This window comes from Branchiostoma floridae, chromosome 1, assembly GCF_000003815.2.
Source record: "Branchiostoma floridae strain S238N-H82 chromosome 1, Bfl_VNyyK, whole genome shotgun sequence".
Classification (NCBI taxonomy): Eukaryota; Metazoa; Chordata; class Leptocardii; order Amphioxiformes; family Branchiostomatidae; genus Branchiostoma; species Branchiostoma floridae.
The window spans coordinates 17,398,395-17,419,212 of record NC_049979.1 but is presented as its reverse complement, the minus strand read 5'-3'; the positions used below and the strand labels follow the sequence as shown (position 1 = coordinate 17,419,212).

Genomic DNA, 20,818 nt, shown 5'->3' with positions numbered 1-20,818 from the left:
GGAGTGTAAGCCAATGCGTACGGACCTCTTCTCTCAGTTACTTAGCTAGCTTGGCCACTCGCTACATTTGGTGGCAGCGGTGGTATTATTATAGGACTCATCATATGGAAAACGATGCTGAAAAATTGTCACAAAATACGAATTGAAGAATATATATATACAAGTATATGCCTCGGCTCGGACACACCTGACCGCTTGTTGCAGGACGGGACTCCGAGTAATATGTGGCACGCGCCTGGGAAATGTCACCGGGCCAGTTTGGGCACACCCAATCCGTTAATAGTTCATTTGTTGTCCGACAGACGAGAGTTGGTAGTAGACGACTAACAAACATCCGACAGGCTTGTGGATAATTCGTGGGATAGAAACATGGCGTCGGAATTCGAAAGCGCAGGCCAAGGGACAAGGAAGACTCTTGAGGTGGCTCTGCTCGGAATGCTTGGCTCCGTTTTCATGGTGATAGTGGTGATGATGATCGGGGCCAGCTAGTAGGACTGGCACGCCACAGGCAAGCAATTCAGCAAGGTAACGGCACAGACTGGTCACTTACCCATAGTTTATTGGACTTGCGTCTCTTATCCCTTCTCTCAAAAAATTCCGGACACAGGAATCACAGTACGGTGTCGAGGTGTTCTCAACATTGGGTGAGATTTGAGCAACATCAGTTAATTTGGTGCTACAATGAATTTGTACTCAGGGCACTCGTCATGTGCAACTGCGTGGTATTGCCATGCAGGGTACTTTTTAGCACGATTTCCGTGCCAACTGTGATTGTTACTAGCCTGGGTACCATCCGATTACTACCATGCCTGCCCGGAAAATTCAGAGCAGGCCCGGTGGTAATCGGATGGTACCCAGGTTACCCTACCGCTCAACATTAGTCATTTTCGGTGCTGCAGTATCGAGCGTTGTCGACACGAAAATTGTGTCTGAAGTACCCTGCATGGCAATACTGTACAGTATTTATTCCTATGGTGGACATTCTTGACCAAATGTCCAAACCTCACCCCGGCACACATACACCGTGTTGTCACTGTCCTGAAAGCTTCCATGTGAAAGGACTTTGATGGGGGTATAAACTAGTATACTTTGTTTTCACAAAACCGGAGCTGTGTCATTTCTACGTTTCCTACAGGTAAATACTTGAGCCAAATTAAAGTTGTTAACGAGTTCCGTCATGTAAACACACGCCTTATGATTGAATGCCCCTGGTGCCTACAGGCACATCAGGCAGGACGTTTCCATGTGATGTAGATACAGACACAGCTTATATTCGGCACCGCAAACCGCCTTAAGTTAGTCAAATGGCTTATAATTTGCAGGTTCACCCGTACCCAAATTGTATTCATCTAGACTGAGTATGGTACGTAAGCTATACCTTTGACATGACAAAAGATTTTTTCTTCACTTATTCAACAAAGTGCATTGTACATAAGTAACAGAAACATGAAGTACAGTACAGCGGTGGTTATCTCCTTGCATCATGAAATATTTTTCTAGTCTTGAGCGTATATCATTCAACCTGAGTTTTTGTTAAATTACGTGTATCGAAAGATATAATACTTGGCAATAAGTATAACAGCACAACTGAAAGTTTGACATATGACATCTCTTTTATTAAAGCATACTTGGGAGTTTGTGATAGCATTCCACCAGGTAACAATTTGTCCCAAAAAGACTTGACATTTTGCCAACTACGAATATGTGTAAAATAGTTTGTGTTCTAGACAAAAGGGACAGTTATCAGACTCCTTTACATTTTCAAACATGTCAGGTTGTTTGTATGAGATGACAAGATGCTCAGATATTGATAACCTCTCTACAGATGACACTGTAGGTCGAAGAGGCTGTAGAACTTTCCATCAGTCCCCGTCTCTGGGTGCAGCTCTTGCGCCAGGCGCTGAACCAGGAACTCCCGACCGCTCATCCCTCTTCACAACTACTCGACACGACACGTCAAAACAGACATCAACCAAGGAACTTACGTATACAATCCGTTACAACCAAGATCTGCCGATGAACAAAAGAAAACTACACTGACTACACATGTTTTCATTACTATAGCTAGGCAGTAACTTTCATGTGTGTATGCAAAACATGTAAATGTTTGTGGTCGTATTGATGTACACAAATATGACTGATACATGCAGACTTGAACTTTCAGTTGATGCATTTTTACATTTCTGTATCATATTTTCCCTTTGTGTATGTTTTCTTTTAATGTATTCATAGCGTATGTTTACCTTTTCTTATCCATGCGTATTTTCATCGAAGTTACGTCTCGCAGAATCAATCTAACTCTGATCCGCGCCTTCCAGTCACTTTCATCAAAGAGAGTCATGATGGGAAAAACATGCCCAAATATTCGTGCTTGGATTGAATTGAAAATATGCATGAAGTATGGAAAAATACATTCATAGGCTCCGGAATAAGGTCATGATCACAAACGTGATATGATGATTGCGTTGATTAAGAAAATATACCCAATATGGAAACGTTTGATTAATGGATGCATCCGTTAAGTTCAATATGTGTATTCGCTTACATCATGGAAATGTGTGTACGAGGGTGAGTAAAAAAATAATGCTATCGATTTTATAACAGGCGTACTTTTTCGTCGAATGAGCTGACATTTGGCATAACGGTAAAGCAAATAACTTTATGAGATTGAAATACCTCAATGTGTGTTCCAGGCTTCTATGAGTTAATGACTTCATTTCAAGATGACCACACCTTTGGAAAAAAAGCAGTACAAGGGATTCGGAGGTTCAATCAACGCGCAATTAAGAATATCCCTGACGCACGTTTAGCTATTGAGGAGACTGAAAATATACATGTATCACGCTGCATTTATCTATAAGCCGCATGCTCATTTTCAACTCTGAAATCCGATCAGGTTGTCTTTTTTTTTCCTTGCTGGAGCAGAGTGAGGTATGAGTTGAATTCTGAGCGGTCGTCAGGAGCCATGATATACGCCGTGCTGATTAAATGTTTCTATAGCCTACTTTTCCACAACCTAAGAGGAATCGAATTTAGCACACTTCTTGTACTTTCAACTGTGTCGAGTTTTGTTTCTTTTGCGTAATGAAAGTAGTCTGTAAATACCTTAAATCAACAAACTATGAGTTCGGCTATAAATCCAAATGGCTCTTATATTACAACTCACTCCATTCTAGCAGCTGTAAAAAAGAAAATGTTAGGAGTTCAAAGATGAAAATTAGCATTAAACCTATAGGGACATTTAGTATTATACAGGTGTAATTTCAGCTTTCTACATTAATCGTGAGTGGGTCAGATATAAAGGATCGTCTAACAAACTAAAAGGTGTGGTTATTTTGAAATCAACAAATTGAGATATTTCCGTCTCAACAGCATATATGCCTTGACCTTTGTGCATGATTTCAACTAATTCAATGAAAATTTATAAGCCTATTATAAAACCACTGACAATTCTTTTTACTCACACTCATATCAGTAGGATTTGCGTACATATATGGAAATACTAATCATCGAATAACATGGATTTACTTCCTCACCTAGATTAATCTTAAGATGATTTACCCTGTACTAGTGCCTACACTAACTATTCTGGGATGCATTATTTCATGTACATGTAGATTTAGGTTCTCAGCTAACACTAAGGGGTATAGCGCATGCACGGCAGAATCACACTGTGAAGATATATAATACAGACAGAGTCTATAGGAAAGCAGTTGGTCTTAGGACCGTACTGTATATTTTCCTGCAAGATAAAAATGATTCTACGAAATTATTGGCTACTATCCCGTTTAGGTTACATCCAACTGAAATGCTCTTGACTTCAACGATAAACTCGACGAACTATGAAATCTGTGTAAACTTTGACTGACACCATCGTACCTACAGCTTCTCTTGCAGAAAGCACCATCGTACCTACAGCTTCTCTTGCAGAAAGTAAAATAAAACACAAACAAAATGTGTTGTTCTACAGACTCAACGCTTTATTGGAATGCATAGGAATAGTATGGATCTAGAACTCAGCACTTTCAACGAAGCGGAAGCATGACACCAGTGAAGGGTGCATAACTGTGATACGTTTTTCTACGTCTTAATAGAGCATGAGTAGCCATGATATATTGATTTGGTAAAAGCACAAGATAGGAATCGTTTGAATAATGATGAAAAACAAAACTGAATCAACGTGACGTTTATTCATGGTGCAATGCTTTCGAATTTCATATTCATGGCATAAAGTGAGCGTCTGCCTTCTCGCTAATACGTAGATTTTCAAGCAGAGGACGACATGTTTATGATACAATGTGTGGCGGCCACTGTGTTTTCACTATAACATAGTTTTCAGATTTAGTGTGAAGTAATATTCAAGATATATAAGAGCGACGGGTGGACGTGTAGCTACGTCGGGGACGCTAAGGTATAATCCATAAAATGTCTCCCCGGGTTTTTGACCCCTGTTAGACGCCGACCTACTGCCGGATGTCCGTTCGATGACTAACGATTGTCCGTTTGTTTGGTCCAAACATCGCTACGTGACAGGACCGGTTCAGGTAGCGCCAAAACAGAGCTGCGCTGCGCAGGGGAGCATTTCAGGCAACTTCGGGAACAAGGACAACACACTCTGCAGGGTACTTGACAGGCACTTATTACTATGGTAACTACACAGTCATTTTGTTGTCGAGCCGCGTCACCTACTTGAAATTCGATACTAAGGATCAAATATTTGTCAGCATACTCCGAGTAAGGAACTGTCGAGAAAGCCATGACAGCGTGGCTACCATGTTGAGGCCGTGTACTGCAAGCTCCTGTACCTATCTAAACGTTGTGAAGAAATGTCGTCAAAATCGAAAGAATCTAGAAGAAGTCGTAGTAAGTCGATGTCGCGAAAGCAGTCTTCGAAACGCGCTGAAGAGGAGCAAAGACTGCGCACACCTGACACGCATGTCGCCCTCTCCACTTCCCAGGGTTTTCTGGAAGATTTGGAGACAGTAGACCCATCAGATGGCTCACGTGGTGGAGAACAATTTACGCCCGGTCATCGGGATGTTCTCGAGAAGAGCGCCACCCTTCCCGCCATTGACGTCAACATGGACAGCCTGAAGCAGCGGGTTCGGCGGTACCGTGAGGACAAGGGCCGTCCCATGAACGGGATACATGTCAAGCTGCCCTCCGTGCGGAAAACATGCGCCAGGCACCGCGAGGACAGCCTGGAGCTAGCACTGTACTGTGAGACGTGTAAGGAGTGTATGTGTTACAAGTGCGCCCTGGCAGCGCACAAGGATCACAACGTAGAGCCGGTCAGCACAGCAGCCAAGAAGAAAAAGGTAAAAATGTTTGATGTACAGAAAAACAAGATGTGAAACGATGACTCATAATTTTGTAGTTTATCGACAGTGATTTCAATTATGGCAAGTGTAGCACGATTGTAGCAATTCGTCTTTTTGGCCTTCTTGTAACAACAGCCGCCATCTTTCAAGAGGGTCATATGCAGGAGTCGCACACTTGGAAGTGTTAACAGAAAGCGTTGAGTTACATCCTACAGGAAGGCAGCTGGACGTACTAGAGAGTGGAGACATTTACACTTGCTCTATTTCTGCACCCAGGAAAGGCTCTTAACCAGGCGGAACGCTCTGAGTGAGATGGTGGAGAAATCGTCACAGCAGTTAGGGGTGGTGGAGGTATGTAAAACAGCCACATGTTCTTGCAATTTATCTGTACGTAATAAACAGAGACACATTGGTAAACTCACTGGGTGATTTCGCAAGCCAGAATTACAATGAGAAGGAGATGACCTTTAGTACGTTAATGGAAAACGCAGTGGTGCATGGTGTAATAATTGGTGCCTCCCCATTACATAAGTCAGGAGCAGGACATTGACACATGCCTGAAGCCTGTCTAGCATAAGCAGTTGAGTAAACAGTAGAGGAGACGTTAACTTGAGGCTGACATCAGGAGAAAGGGTAGACGACATTTTGAAAGTGGGTCAAAAGTACAAAAGTGGTGAGTTGCGAAATATGTGGAGGTTTTCGGTTACTCAGGATCATTACGTTAACCCAAAGAGTTTTTAACAACCTCGGTCAAAAAGCTCTTTTGTGAACCACATTTGTTATCATGGATTGTAAACGGTGATTATTGGGCAGGGGGATCAAATCTGCAGAGAGTAAATGGTTTCTGCATTGATGTCTTTTACACCGAAAAATATACTTTTTAAGCGTATGCTCTGTTTTGTACATTAATCAAAAAAGATTACGGCTGTACCTCGAAACACCGTGATCCTCCGTTTCACAGCTTAAACGCGCCTTAGCTACTCTGAACTGTTTGACCCCTTCTTAGTTCAACAGTCTGATAGTCTTTGATGATCAGCCGAAAGACTGGAGAGGATGCAGATTAGGCAGGTGGCCATCGATCCGCAAACAAACAATGGCGGATTATTCCGAGTAGGTCGTCTCCTCTCCCACCCTATATCATTCAAAACACTGACCTTTACATCAATGTTCTACCTAGGAAAAATGCAGAGAGGCTAAGGTTAGGATTGAATCCGAGATCCTGGGCCTGATGTCGACTATAGACAGACGGCAGCAGATGTTATTCCGTCGGCTGGACAAGGATAAACAGGCCAAAGAGGAATACATCCAGGAACAGATGACGCTCTGTGGTCAGGAAGTCGGTCTCATAGACCGGGCTCTCTGCAAGGAGGATTCAGTGGAGATTCTGGAAGTAAGCATTTTGTGGGATTCTCTGGTTTCACTGCTTCATCTGCGCTACGTCAATTCTAATGTTTAAACGTATGGCAGCGAGTAAACATAATATAACATATAGTAGCTCATTTTACCTTGAATGTTTGTCTGGATTTCTTTTGGTTTCTGTTCAAACTCACTGTTGATGATAACCTCCCTTAACCTCACGTGATTTTATGTCCTCTTTTGCAGGTAGTCGGATCGATTGAAACAGGCTTGAGAAGGTAAGCTGTCTAAAGATCTATGACAATAACCAATCAAGTAGCCTATCTGATTATTTCCCAAAATTCCCCCACCTGTAGACGTATCCAATACTCTCTAATTCTTCACTCAGTGGTGTGGAACATTAACTTCGCTGTGATTAATCAGTGCTTACACCCCCTCCTAATATCTAATGATTATCGATAACCAATTCTTACGTTTTGCATGCAGCCGACTGAGGCAGAACCCGTCCGACCTGGCGTCGTTTGACCACCTGAAGCTGGACCTGTCCGAGCAGCAGAGAGTGGCGGACAGGATCAACTTCTCCAGCTCTAACGGAGGACTGTCCCTAGATCAGCACATGACCAGGTGAGAACCTGCAGATGAGCATCATGTCTATTCTTCAGATTGATAACGAAGGACACGACTGTCCTAGATTGATCCACAATGACGGACCTTGCAATTGTATTTGGTTTCAGGCTAAAACCGATGGTGCCTTTCAAGTTGGACCCAAAGACGGCCAGCAAGAAGCTGCGTATTCTGAACGGAGGCAAACAGGTGGAGTACCGGGAGCACATCCCCGAGCCCGTCGGGTCACGGCGCGGCCTGCACACTGTCATGGGCAACCTGCCCATCACAACCGGCAAGCACTACTGGGAGGTCTCCGTGAACAGGAGCCTGGACTACCGTATCGGCATCTGTTACAAGACGGCAGACGGAGCCCCTTCCGCCGCGGGTGAGGACAAGAACTCCTGGGTCCTGTGTCTGGGCTACCCGAACAGGTTCACCGCCATGCACTACCACAAACGCGTGCTGGTGTTCTCACCCTTCTACAGGAGTAGAATCGACGGGATCCGGAAAATCGGCGTACACCAGGACTATGACTTGGGCTACCTGGCCTTTTTTTCGGCGAACTCCGGGGAGAGAAAGTTGTTCTTGTACGCGTTTCACGCACAGTTCGAGAAGCCGACATACCCGCTGTTCTATGTCGGACAGGGAAAGCTGACCATTCACACGGGTCTAAGTGTTCCCAAGGACCTACCTACCTCATGACTCCAACTTGGACCAATACATACAACACAGGTAGTGCACGGACAACCGGTACAGCCTGTAGGACTGCATGCTGTATCATACTTCATTGGCTTCTTGATAATAGTCAGGAAAAGCATGCTACGTACAGTACTTGATACACACACTGTGTTAGACAAAGTTGTCATGGCATGCAGAGAGTGCCACCCACCACCAAAATTATGAAATTCCATTCACTAATTTCTAGCATTGTTTTTAAAAAGAAACGCTGGTAAAAATAGCCCATCGGCGAAGGTAACCAGCTTTAATAGGTTCACTGAATTGTCATCTTTCAACGTTGAAAATAATTGCTTGGTTAATTTGTCTCAGTACGTCTAGGTCACTGCCGTCAGCTGCTCCATGCATGATCGGTTCGGAACAAAAATTTCTTTAACGTAACGTTACTCCGTTTCTTCTTAGAAAGAAGAGAGTAAGTGTGTACGATTTGGCAAACCTGTTCAAGTTCGCTTTTATGGACTCCGGAATTTCGGTGTATCTACTGAACTTCATGGTCGGATCCATTTATAAGGAGTACCCGTGGTCACGAATTGTTTCGACTTTGAATAATGAGAATGACGTACATTGGAACACACAGGATGATTTCAGTGCATCAAGGTCCCGAAATGTAATATTTTCTCACTCCTATGCTTCACTATTGCGTGACCAAGTGTATGATTGAGTTGGATATGTTGTGAAAACGCCAAGACTGCACATGAAAAGGGTGCCTACCTATGTTTTGCGTCAAGGGCCCTCCAGAACTCTCATCGCGATGTTGTCGATCGAAGTGTTGGAGTTGTGAGCACTCTAGCATGCTGTGTCCTTCAACGATTTTATTTTACATTGCGGGGTCAACACACTGATTGTTAGTTATTCTATTTCCTTAAAATGACATCTTATTCTTCAAGAAGTGCCGTTGAACTGTCATCTATTTGATAGTAACAGAAGGAAGGTGAAACAGGTGTCTATTGGTGTTACGTTACATAACCCAGTTGTTGTGTAACTGCTGTGTATCATGAAGTGTTTTGTAATGCTGTCCAAAACTGCTGTGCTGATATTTATAATAAACTGCCACAACCTTACAAAACTACATTCATTCACCAGACCATAGCCCAGGCTTTTGTACCTATCGATAATCAATACCATATGTGCACACCAACGACGTGCATCTTAGCCAGTTCAACTACTAGCAATATGCGAAAGTATGTAAGAAAGCATGTTTGCCGTCCAGCCTGAATAAATCAATACAACTAAAACTGACATACAAAGTGTCTTACCTCCATCAATACCCTGCCCTGATCTACAAAGAAACCTGTGAGTCATATGCTATTCAGGTGACTCATAGTGTTCCTTTCACGGACATAGTCATGCACACTAAAGAATATGGCCTGAAACACGACAAAATAATGTGACCACGCCATTCTGTATGCATTGACCGGACTCCTCTGACATTATAACATTGAATTTTGCATTCTATAAATGTAACATTTTCTATATCAGAATAGGGATAAAGCTAATGCAGTAAAAAACAACAACATCGTATGTCAAACAAGAAATTCAGCATTGTGCCAGCCCATGTGTTCCGCCACGGTCTGCAAAACTCAGCATCATGTGATTCTTCATGATGCGCTCTACTCGCGCCCTGTCTGTAACGTTACATGCTGGTTTCTACCCTCTTCCTGCTCCGATGTGTACATCTAAACTAAATTACATGAATGGAACGGTTGCTGCAAACCAATATGCTTCTCAATGACGAAAGCAGAATTATTCATGTGCTATGAATATTTCATATTTCTTTTCCTTTTATCCAAATTCCATATACTATTATTCCATACAACGAAGGTAGGATTTCGTTGCTTTCTGGTGATCCTTTCTTTAGTTTCAGGTAATACATTCAAACAAGCTGGGCATTTCCCTGTTTCGTTATAAACCTTCCAGAAACGCATCCACAGTTCGTTCCATCTATCCCCACATCCCTCCTCCAGGCTTTACAAGAAATTTGTGACGTCAGGATGCCGCAAAACGTGACATCATCCCAATGATCCGGAAGTGAACATCACTAGCGGGTCACTTTCGCTTTTCATGTTTCCACGGGACAACGCATTATAACACAGTATGGTCCGAATTATGGTGGGGTTTGTAGGCATGTGATATGGAGATAGGCGGAACGGCTGGTTTGAACATTCCAAGCGCAACGTTGGGCGGCAGATGACCGAGAAATATTCCTCCAGAGGCGCAGAGGTGTAACGTACGAGTCGAGGACATGGGTTCTGATTTCATTTTCAAGGTGACCGTTTCTATCCGCCGAGAGGACGACGGGTCGCCTGTGTTCTTCAAGATCGACGGAGGCAGGTTTAAGACGAGTGAGAGGACCATCAAGCTACAGGCAGATGTCCAGTATCGACTGGACATCGACATCAAGCCATCGTTATACCCCAAGTACGTTTGACTCACAAATCACATTATAGATGGTCATATTCCTCATAATGATCTAAGGTTCAAAACTATTGTGTCAGCAGGATTCTGCCTTTAATGATTAACGTTAGAGTTGTATTTGATTATTGTGAAGATATCGTTGAGTGACAGGAGGTCTATTTTCATTTTCATATTTTTTTCTCTTATTCCTCTGGGACCTCGTCGGCTCCAGCTACCGTTGCTCGGAGCAATAATCTCATTTTCATCACTAGATTGGCTTTAATTCAGTCCCGTGATCACCAAACCCGTTATGATGTTTTTTGTTTGCTGTTTGCCAGAGGCTACTACTAATACTATAGATCGAATGAACCAAAGTACAGTGCCTGTTTTTCATCTAGCTTCTGCCACCATGCGTCCCACTTACCCTAATTTCAGTAACGTTTTGCTTTTTGCTGGCCGTCGCTTCTTGTCTCCTGATTTTCCCCCTAGAATTAACCTATCAAAGTGCAGTTTTTATCACAATTCAAAGCTTAGCATGTTCTTTAAAAAAAAATCAAAATCATTTTATAAGCAATCATTGAAACCAATGGAAGATACGGATACCATGTCTGTCCAGGATTAGACAATTGACCATGTGATAGCATTCATTATTTCCAGCATCTGTTGTTCCCAAAATGTTCACTGTGACCTTTTCTCCCTTTGTTGCACCCATTAGTATTGTTCAGTCCCCCCTGCCTGGCCTGTGTATTAATGATTGCCCCACCCACAATGCCTTAACCTGCCATCATGGCAAACATGAATGAATTATATCGGCTGCATAAATGTCATTACATTTATATTGGTTTATTATGTCCACATTTGTAAAGGTTAGTTGAAATATGTTCATATGTAGTATCCTGATTTTCAAGAAAAGAAGAACCCTATTTATCAAAAAGATAACTTTTGAAAAGCAGCAGTTCCTAACCAGCCCATGCACTTGGGGACAGTTCACTGATGGCACAGGTGGGGTAAACTGAAAGCACAGGGTGCAGGAAGTATCAGTGGAATAATGTTTATCATATCAATGCTTAATATTTTAAGACATTTGTTGGTATGCTTTGTTGTCATCTGACCTGTCAGAATGATTTGGAATATGTAACGTTAACCATTTAGTCAGGCTCCCCTTTGCTCTAGATTCATGTTGTGGGCTTTTTAATCTAATCTAGAGCAGACACGCCCATTTCAGCTGGGTCTCAGCTGGTAGCAGTCTTCTGGGACACATCAGTGAGACAGGCAACATTTTCATTAACTGGGATGTAAGCAACAGGGTGACCTTGATATGACATTGCCATCTTGTTAATTTTTTTGTACGTATGCAGATTTAAAACTGTCAGTATTCAATGAACTTCCATGGGTGTGTGAATTCTATGTTTGGGTCAAAAAATCTTGTAATCCTTGTCAAGAAAAATACAGTTAGGACAATTCCGCATCCATTTTGGCATTGGAAAAAATTTCTTGCCCCTTCTTCCAACACTTCCATGTTACAACTGTGTACTATGCATAATCCCAAGATGGAGGCAGCAGTTGAGAAATTAAAGATGAAGCAATGACATCACAAGACAGCCAGGTCAGCCTGTAAGACTTAGATCTAATGACCCTGCAGTAATGAGACTTTATAGACCCTGCATCATTAGCCTGTGCCTAAACACTAATGGTTGGAACCATTCTTGTCTATAAAGCATGTAGGACAGATTGATGGATTCATGAGGTTAGTTGCCATGGCAACATGCTGCCTATGACGTCAGTTGGAAAATGAGAATCGGGATGGGTGGTCGCTGGGTGGTGGTCTGCATGTTTATCAGTCTCTTCTTTACTTTCGTGGAAATGTTTCAGTCAATGATGGCTATCTTATGGTGTCCGTATGATTTGTCCTAAGAAATAAGTTTACTTATTCATATGATTATGAATCATGATTCCTCAGAGCTTCTGGAATATTCTTTAATCAACAGAACAACATATCTATGAGAAGAACAGACCACAGCTCAGTCTGTGAGAGCAAGGAACTATCTAGCCTGATTAGATTCTGCTTAATATGTTATAATCTGGCTGTCCCTCTTTTATACCAGTTACATCCTCAGAGTCAGACAACCGAGTTTGCAGTACATAAACTAGGAACCAACAGTATACTCAATTACTGAATTAAACTTAAGATGAGGACTTCCAGAATATTCTATGAGTGATGAATTTGACAAAAAAAACTTTTATTGGTTCTCATAGTAGATAACAAGTTATACTATCATAGCCTATGTATAAAGCACCTGTATGGTATTTTGTGAGTCAGGCCAGGATAGTGGACAGAAACCTTGAGGATGTATTTCTTTAGCTTTCCTGATTGTTACACGTCTCCCCACAGATCCACCTCCCTAGGCACCACCTCCCTCCAGCTGAAGGAGCAGAGTCGAGATCCCCACAGTGTCAGGTACACCACTGTCTGGTCTACAGCAGGGACAAGTGTCAGCAAGAAGGGCTCCAGACAAGATGTGCCCTTTGTCATGGAGGTATGGACAGACTTTTTGGTTTGATCGTGATAAGGTGAAAATTATCCTTCCTTCTTGTATGAAATAATTCAATACATTTCTAATGCAGCCTGTATGTCTGTTATGACAAATGCCTGGACAATGTTGTTACAACCATTTGTTAATTAACTTTTTTGTTAATATTGGACCCTCATTAGCTAAAAAGATCGACAAGACTGACTGTTCTCCTCTATCTTTCATTAACAATGTCTACCCATCTTATAGCTTCTTTGAAACACCCACTGTATCCGAAGTCCAAAATATTATTTGTAATCTTAAGAACTCTGCTCCTGGTAATGATGAATTAAGCACCTCCTTAATAAAACAAGTCAGCAGCTCAATACTAGAGCCCCTCACGTATATATTAAAATTATCCTTGGAAACTGGTATGGTCCCAAATGATTTAAAGATAGCCAAAGTCATACCGCTTTTCAAATCGGGAAACACCTGTTTACTGTCAAATTACCGCCCCATATCAGTTTTGCCGGTATTTTCAAAAGTCCTAGAGAAATTAGTATACAAGAGAATTCTACAGCACTTAGAAGATAACAACATTCTCCATGAACACCAATATGGCTTCCGTAAACACCATTCAACATATATGACACTTTTGAAATTAGTAGATAAAATTACCTCTGCCTTAGAAAAGAATGAATTCACCATTGGTGTGTTTCTGGACTTGTCGAAAGCTTTCGACACCGTGAACCATAAAATTCTATTAGAAAAACTTAACTGCTATGGCTTTCAAGGATATGTTTTAACATGGCTAAAAGACTATTTATCTAACAGAAAACAGTATGTTTCTAATAATACCTACTCCTCAGATACAAGATCAATTTCCTGTGGCGTCCCTCAAGGTTCTATTATTGGTCCTCTATTATTTCTCATATATATCAACGATTTGGCTAATGTATCTGATGAACTATATGCACTACTATTTGCAGATGATACTAACTTGTTTTCATCACATTCTGACCTTGGTATATTAGTCAGTAAAATGAATAGAGAATTAGACAAAGTAAACAAATGGTTCCAAATTAACAAATTATCCTTAAATGTCAAGAAAACAAATTTCATTATTTTTGCAGGGAAGAAAAAATACAATAAGGAAAATGTTAAAATAGCTATTAATAACACACCAATTAATCAAGTTACGCACACGTGTTTCTTAGGTGTCACCATTGATGACAAACTTACCTGGAAAAAACATATTGACCTTATTTGCAAAAAAATCTATAAAAACATAGGTATTGTCAGAAAAATCGCAACGCTACTATCTTCTAAAACATATATGATATTATACTATAGTTTACTATATCCCTATCTTGCATATTGTAACACCGTATGGGCGAGTACATACTCCACATCACTTAAACCTCTACTTCTTCTGCAGAAACGCTTCGTCCGAATAGTCTCAAATGTGTCGTATACATTCCCTTCTGCATCTTTGTTTCGTAATTTAAAAGTATTAACTATATATGATATAAACAAACTGCAAAGTTGCCTTTTTGTTCACAAAACCATTAATAGTTCTTGTATACCAAAGCAATTCCAGAACCTTTTCCATCACAATTCAGACCACCATCAGTACCATACCAGACAGTCTAACCATTTAAAACAGATACAAGTAAAAACACAACAAAGAAAGTTTTCCATGCTGTTCAGGTGTCCGCAAATCTGGAATAGTTTAAATGAAACCTTACATCTTAGTCATTCACCATCCATCTTCAAAAACCTGTTAAAAAAGTCATTATTAGATAATCAAACATTTAATTAATCTCCCATTCATTGTCAGTTGTTACTTTTCTTTCAATGTTATATTCTTATTACATCATTTCATTCATTTCGCCGTTATGATATTGCATTAGTTATCATTTATTGAACTATTATGATTTATTTCCATTTTGTTAATTGATATAATTCTTTTGGTTACATTATTGTCTAATGTATAATTTTTTCACGTCTATTCAATCTTGTTACTTTGGAGGAAGACTTTGTACAAGCCACGAGGCTTTTTTCTTCCCCCCTGCATGTACTTTCATCCTTTAATTTGTTTTATGTTAACATTTTTAATGATTGTGCAAAATAAATAAAATCAAAATCAAAAAATCAAACCATACTCTGTTACAACCATGTTGTTGTCAAGTTTTTTTTGGTTGCACTTTCCATGTTTTACTTGTACTACAAAGTTGTACGTCCTCGTTAATTTGTGGGCCCAGGTGGCATTTTGAGTCAGGGTAATCAGAACCACACTTAACATCCAATCCATTGCAACATTTCCTCGTACAAAGTTGCATGACCTTTTTTTGAGTCATTGCAGGAAAATAAGTCTGCAAATAATACAAAAATGATGAGGAATGGTTGGATAGATGAGTAATATCTGTCTCAGCAAGACATTTGCTCCGAGCAGTCCTGACCAAGGACATTAACCATTTTCCACAATCCCTGCAGTCTGTTGCCAATAGGATATCACATCAAGGGCAGAAGAACTTCCCCCAGGCCTTATCTCTGAAACACAGGCTGGCAAAATATCCCACGCCACAGAAATCTATTAAACACGTCACTGTGAAAGACTGCAATGCTTATCTTAAATTTATGTCAGGTGAGGGTAGAATTATTGATGTCTATGGAAAACCAAAAACAAGAGTGTGAAAAAGGAAAAGAAAAGAAACCCCGAAAGATTATTGTTGTTTTTTCACTGATAGATCATGCATATACAAACTGTTATTAAAATGCATATTGCAGGGCTTGCAACAAGCTACTCTTAAATTTCAAGCTACCTTAAAATTTACCCCAAAATAATTACTGTTACAGTTATGTTTGCAGTCTGCAGTCCGGAAATGAGTGTGAAAATTAGAGTACCTAATTGCTGATTTTTGTGCCTCCCACAGTTTGATGGGCTGGGTATGCTAAAGGTGTGTCTGCAGTGTAAGTTCTACAAGGCCAGTGACTCGGACCACTGTAGCTGGGGAGACAGCTTCAAACAGATGGAGCTGAACTGCACACTTACAGAGGAGAGGACCTTCATCAAGGTCTACAACCAACAGTTCAAGTAAAAACACTAGGCATGGATGATATTTAGGCTGTACCAATTTATAAACTTGGTTCTGTTTGATAGGTTTATCTCAAATCAGGTCATGATTTTGTGCCAATTTTCAGTGCAAGGAAATACATTCCAAATTGTGTGATTGTCATGTTTGTTTTATGAATGCATAGTACTGGTGGTCTTTTGTCATGATATGATGTAAACTGTATTTTAATATGAATGGAAGTTTCAGATAAAGTGGTGACAGGTGTTTAAATGTGCTTGGTAAGTCATCTTGACTGTTGATGGTACTAGTACTTAGGTGTGTGCTCCAATATTGCTATCACCTGGCATGACTATTGTATAGTCAATACACAGATGTTCCTGGCACAATAAAGGTTAAAGTTCAATGTCAAAGTCAAGGTTGTATGTCTAGGTGAAAGGGTGTTTGTTGTCTGCATGAACAGTGCCAATGTGACATTCCAAATGTTTATCTCAATGTACCTTAGAATATGTACTTACTTATTTGGTATAAATCACACTATGCTAGGTTATGATATTGTAGACAATCTATAGTTCATTGTAGCATGTGCAAATGCTAGATATTATGAGTCACAAAGGCATTATGTTTGTAAGTGAACTTGTCTCACTGTATGTGATTTATTTTCTGAGAAACAGTCTGGCAGCTATGATAGCAATATGCAACTAAGCACTCCAGTTAGCCTGAATACAACTTATGAATGTTAATTAATGAAATTATCTCAGTTTCTTATGAACTTGGCATGGTGGATTAGCTCTGTTTTGTGATGTTTTCCACTCCTGTTGGAGACTACAACCGAAATGATATATCTTATTTGTGATGTTTTTAGGGGGAAAGGCCATTTTAGTCTTAGTATATTTGTTTCAACCCCTTGTTAGACCAAAATGTGAAGGAAAAGTGGAGTTAAAATCTTTAGAATCCACCATATCCATATGTGACTTTGTCTTCATTCAGTCAGAATTTCAAGTAGATGATCAGTTCTTCCTGCAATACTGTAAATGCATTTAAGTTCGCGGGGATTTAATTTCGCGGTAAAGGGGAAAAGGACTTTTTGTGGTGGTTTTAATTTCGCGGTAACACCATAGACTGCAGTCTAATACCATAATAGAAAATTGTTTGCGGTGGTTTTAAGTTCGCGGTAAGGTGGTCACCGCGAAAACCACGAATATTAATCCACCGCGAACATTTCTGCATTTACAGTAATTCCCAGTCAAGTCCTCTCTCTGTTGTTCCACTTTAACATTTAGAAGATAATAGAAAGTCTTGGGTTTGTGGACAATGTTATCTAGAAAGAATAATGAACTACCATTTTTCATTGCCAAGATTGATGTAACGTGTTAAGTTCATTAGTTTGCTGCTGTGGGGGCTGCATTATATATCATTCCCATTATTTCTGCATGATTGGCATCCTGATGTCAATGTTGGAGATAATGTAGTTTTTATGGGCTGTTTGATTAAAATGAGGAAATATGTCATCCCGTGTACTACTGGAACTCTGATTGTTCTGTGATGTCTGGATGTGAAAGGCATGGATACATAGACTATGGAAAATGTTTGTCCTAGTATAAACTTCCCAGAAAGGTCTTAAGCTTTTGTTGAATGACAGGAGATATTGACATGGGACTTATTAAGAGCATTTCACGTTCTTAACAGTTAATATTGAAGATAAAATTTACTATGAATTAATGGAAAAATATGCTAGACAGCATCTGAAATGTGTTGATTCTCCAGTGGTGTAGATTTGGTTGAAATATTGATATTAGTCCCTGAAAGTCTAATCTTCATAAATGTATTGTTGACAGTATTTTGTCAAAATATCTCTCACTCAATAGTAACCTGAATAGTCACACCCATGAAGCTAGCATTCCAAATGTGACATTTCATGAGATTGGCTGTTTACATCTGAGGAACACTTCCATGTATGTAGTTTTCTTGTATCAAAGAATTACAACAGTTGATTTCTGAGAATAAATGTCCATTTGTTACGTCTGCCATGTATGTAATTGGAAATGACTTTTCCATATGTGTTAATTTTACATTTTATGTCTAGTTTAAATGTCCATATCATTAGTAGAGATTATGATTCTATAGTTGGGAGGCAAATATAATGTTAAAGGTTGTCATTGTCTCATTATGCACCAACCAAATTGGGATGGTGAGCTGAGTGAATTGGTAAAAGGGCTGAAACAATCAGTTATACAAACAACAAGAAATTATTCTTCAGTCTTGTGTACTTAATGCAAATGAAATGCATGAAACATTAGTTCCTTTGTGAAAGATGACTTTTTCATTTGTCATTTTCTAATGAATGGTGCATATCTTCTCACTTCGCTGAATGGTAAAGCTTCAATTGTATCAACATGCCTTCCTGTTATAACCATACATGTACTTTTAGAATGCACATGTACTTAATGGTATCTTGACAACTGTAGCAATAGCTAGAAAACAGTAGTATAGATTGATTTTCCTGGCCTGGCTACTTGAAAGTAACATTGTGAACTTGACTTAGTCCCTATAACAATGTGTTATTGATATAAACTAACATGTGCCTGTATAGTAATGGTGATGTTGTTTCGATTGTGTGACCAGAATCTGTGCACGACTGTAAACTCTGGTGATGAACAATATACACACTGAACTGCATGTGTCACAGTGTGGTTGTCTGTAGGGGTTTCAAACACCATGTCAGGATCTATAAAGGCTTGTGTACTGAATAGGGGATGTCCTCGGTGCTGAAGATGTAGTCCACTAATGTGATTAAAGGTACCAAACCCTTGTATCATCTATTCTCAGAAAGCTTCCAGTTTTATCCTGTTAGCTTAGTACCTTCAACTAGTTAAATTGTATCCTGTTTTTTTTCTTCATATGTTTGTTATTCTGTTATCAGTCATGTCTGTTATCAGTGACCTGTACCTAGCCCGTCGAGGCATGAATGTACAATAAAGGTCTTTCATTCATTCATATAGCTTGATAGTGGTATCGGATGACAGCGGTCAGGGCTGACACTGCAGATTAAGGTTTAATGGGCAAACTGATGCAGTAAGTAGTGAAAGAGTTAACTTAGGTATGTTCCACCAAGAGCAGCACTATACGGGGTTTCAATGACAAGCATCTTCTGTACTTAGTAGATAGTCATTACGGGAAAACATATCGTCATTACTAAAATTTCCAGCAATTAAGATTTCAAATGCAGGCACATCAGTTAGACCAAAAGGTAACCCCCTCATGTAGTGGTAAAGTTGCGCAATATTGTTTAGACATGAATTATACATGGAGACTGAGCAATATTTAGTGTATATTTTTCTGTTGAAAGAGCTAGAACACAAAAATCTTATCCCTTTTCCACGACTTGTTTGAATCGCAAAAAAATGGTCGGTCCCGTTGATGACTAGACGGTATTGCAGCGTCGCATAGCAACAGGTGATAGAACTGCAGCTCGAAGAGCTTACCTCCGAGTTTCAGCTCGGAATCAGCTACCTAGCGACGCTGTCAAGGCTGGATTTCAGGCTTCATCTCACTTGGGTATTGCCCATTAAACTTTGCTGCCAATATAGCTAGCACAATTGAACAGCAATGTTTTAGACTTTAAATGGTCACATTGGAAGGACTCCTCCTTTTTTCGATGAGTGTGCTCGAGGTGTGGCTATCCACAAACACGGCCTCCATTTAACGTTATATCCGAGAGACCTAACCCACATTATACCAAAATAATCACAATCCAACCAAAAATTCTTAAGTTATGCTGACCACAAATATCAGACACGCCGAAAAACAACCTCCATTTTTCCTGGAGGTAATAAACACCGATTGTCATTCGTATGTTATTTATTTTTCGTGAGACGTAACTTTCTATTTACGTCGCGACGTCGGAGGAAGTTACCACTCCCTTCACGGTATGTATATGCATTCACATGTGCCGCTAATTAGTCTGGGACACTGCGTTCCGCGGTGTGCGCCAGACAGTCGCCAGCAGTAAAACAAGATGAGGAACTGCAGACCAGTACTAGCTTACAACTGTCCTCGCTGAGGTAAGGGGTCCCTACCTAAAATCACCTCTTGTTTGTTGCTCGGTTTTGAAGCTGTCGTATTGTTCAGAAATCTTAGAGGACTATTATTTTCGAGTGCTTTGAATTTCCCAAATATTATGAGTAAATATTCTTTGTACGTCGCTTGCAATTGCTATATGAAATCTATATCAATGGGAATCTATTAATTAACGTTAACGTTATATACTGACCTGTGATAATCTCGGCAATGTGGATATACAGAGGTGCAGAAGAGACTGGATAAGAAGGAAGATAACAAGCTGTTTGGTGACGATGACAAAACGCTAGGCACGCCAAAAGACAGCATAACGTCATCCTCTGCTTCGGATTCACATCACCACATCGCTCTCCTGCAGGTGTGCCCACCTTTCCACACGTGTGATTATTGTAATCTTATCCTTTAAATATCGGTCTGAGGAGCACTACATTTTCATTCCGACATTGACCATCGTAATTTTTGTTATAACATCTGCTTATCATTTGTCTTTAAGTGACACATGTAACGTTAGTAAAAACGAACCAATAGCAGACAATAATGAATAAGTTGTTGTGTATCTTATCTTACTGCAGATTTTGAGTTCCACGGCGACGTTATCAACAACAAACTACGGTTTTTTTGTTAACTACCAAATATTTCAAAGGTCATTAGTCTTTCATTGTTAATGATTTAAACCACGGGTTTTGTGTTAACTAGCAAATATTTCAAAGGTCATTAGTCTTTCAATGTTAATGATTTACTG

General features: G+C 40.2%; 2 protein-coding genes and 1 long non-coding RNA gene across 3 annotated transcripts; all 3 read left to right on the top strand.

Moving 5' to 3' along the window:
* Positions 1–252: 252 nt before the first annotated feature.
* On the top strand, positions 253–3,004 carry LOC118430385. Its single transcript, XR_004832844.1, has 2 exons — positions 253–525; positions 1,826–3,004. It is a non-coding gene; the product is annotated as an uncharacterized LOC118430385 (long non-coding RNA).
* A 1,348-nt stretch (positions 3,005–4,352) lies between these two features.
* LOC118429705 (tripartite motif-containing protein 14-like) lies at positions 4,353–9,370 on the top strand. Its single transcript, XM_035840315.1, has 6 exons — positions 4,353–5,318; positions 5,598–5,672; positions 6,499–6,711; positions 6,924–6,955; positions 7,164–7,301; positions 7,412–9,370. The coding sequence occupies exons 1-6, from the start codon at positions 4,827–4,829 to the stop codon at positions 7,983–7,985; spliced, it is 1,524 nt and encodes a 507-aa protein (XP_035696208.1). The 5' UTR covers positions 4,353–4,826; the 3' UTR covers positions 7,986–9,370.
* A 621-nt stretch (positions 9,371–9,991) lies between these two features.
* On the top strand, positions 9,992–18,817 carry LOC118421121 (CB1 cannabinoid receptor-interacting protein 1-like). Its single transcript, XM_035828284.1, has 3 exons — positions 9,992–10,436; positions 12,805–12,949; positions 15,859–18,817. The coding sequence occupies exons 1-3, from the start codon at positions 10,261–10,263 to the stop codon at positions 16,021–16,023; spliced, it is 486 nt and encodes a 161-aa protein (XP_035684177.1). The 5' UTR covers positions 9,992–10,260; the 3' UTR covers positions 16,024–18,817.
* Positions 18,818–20,818: the final 2,001 nt, after the last annotated feature.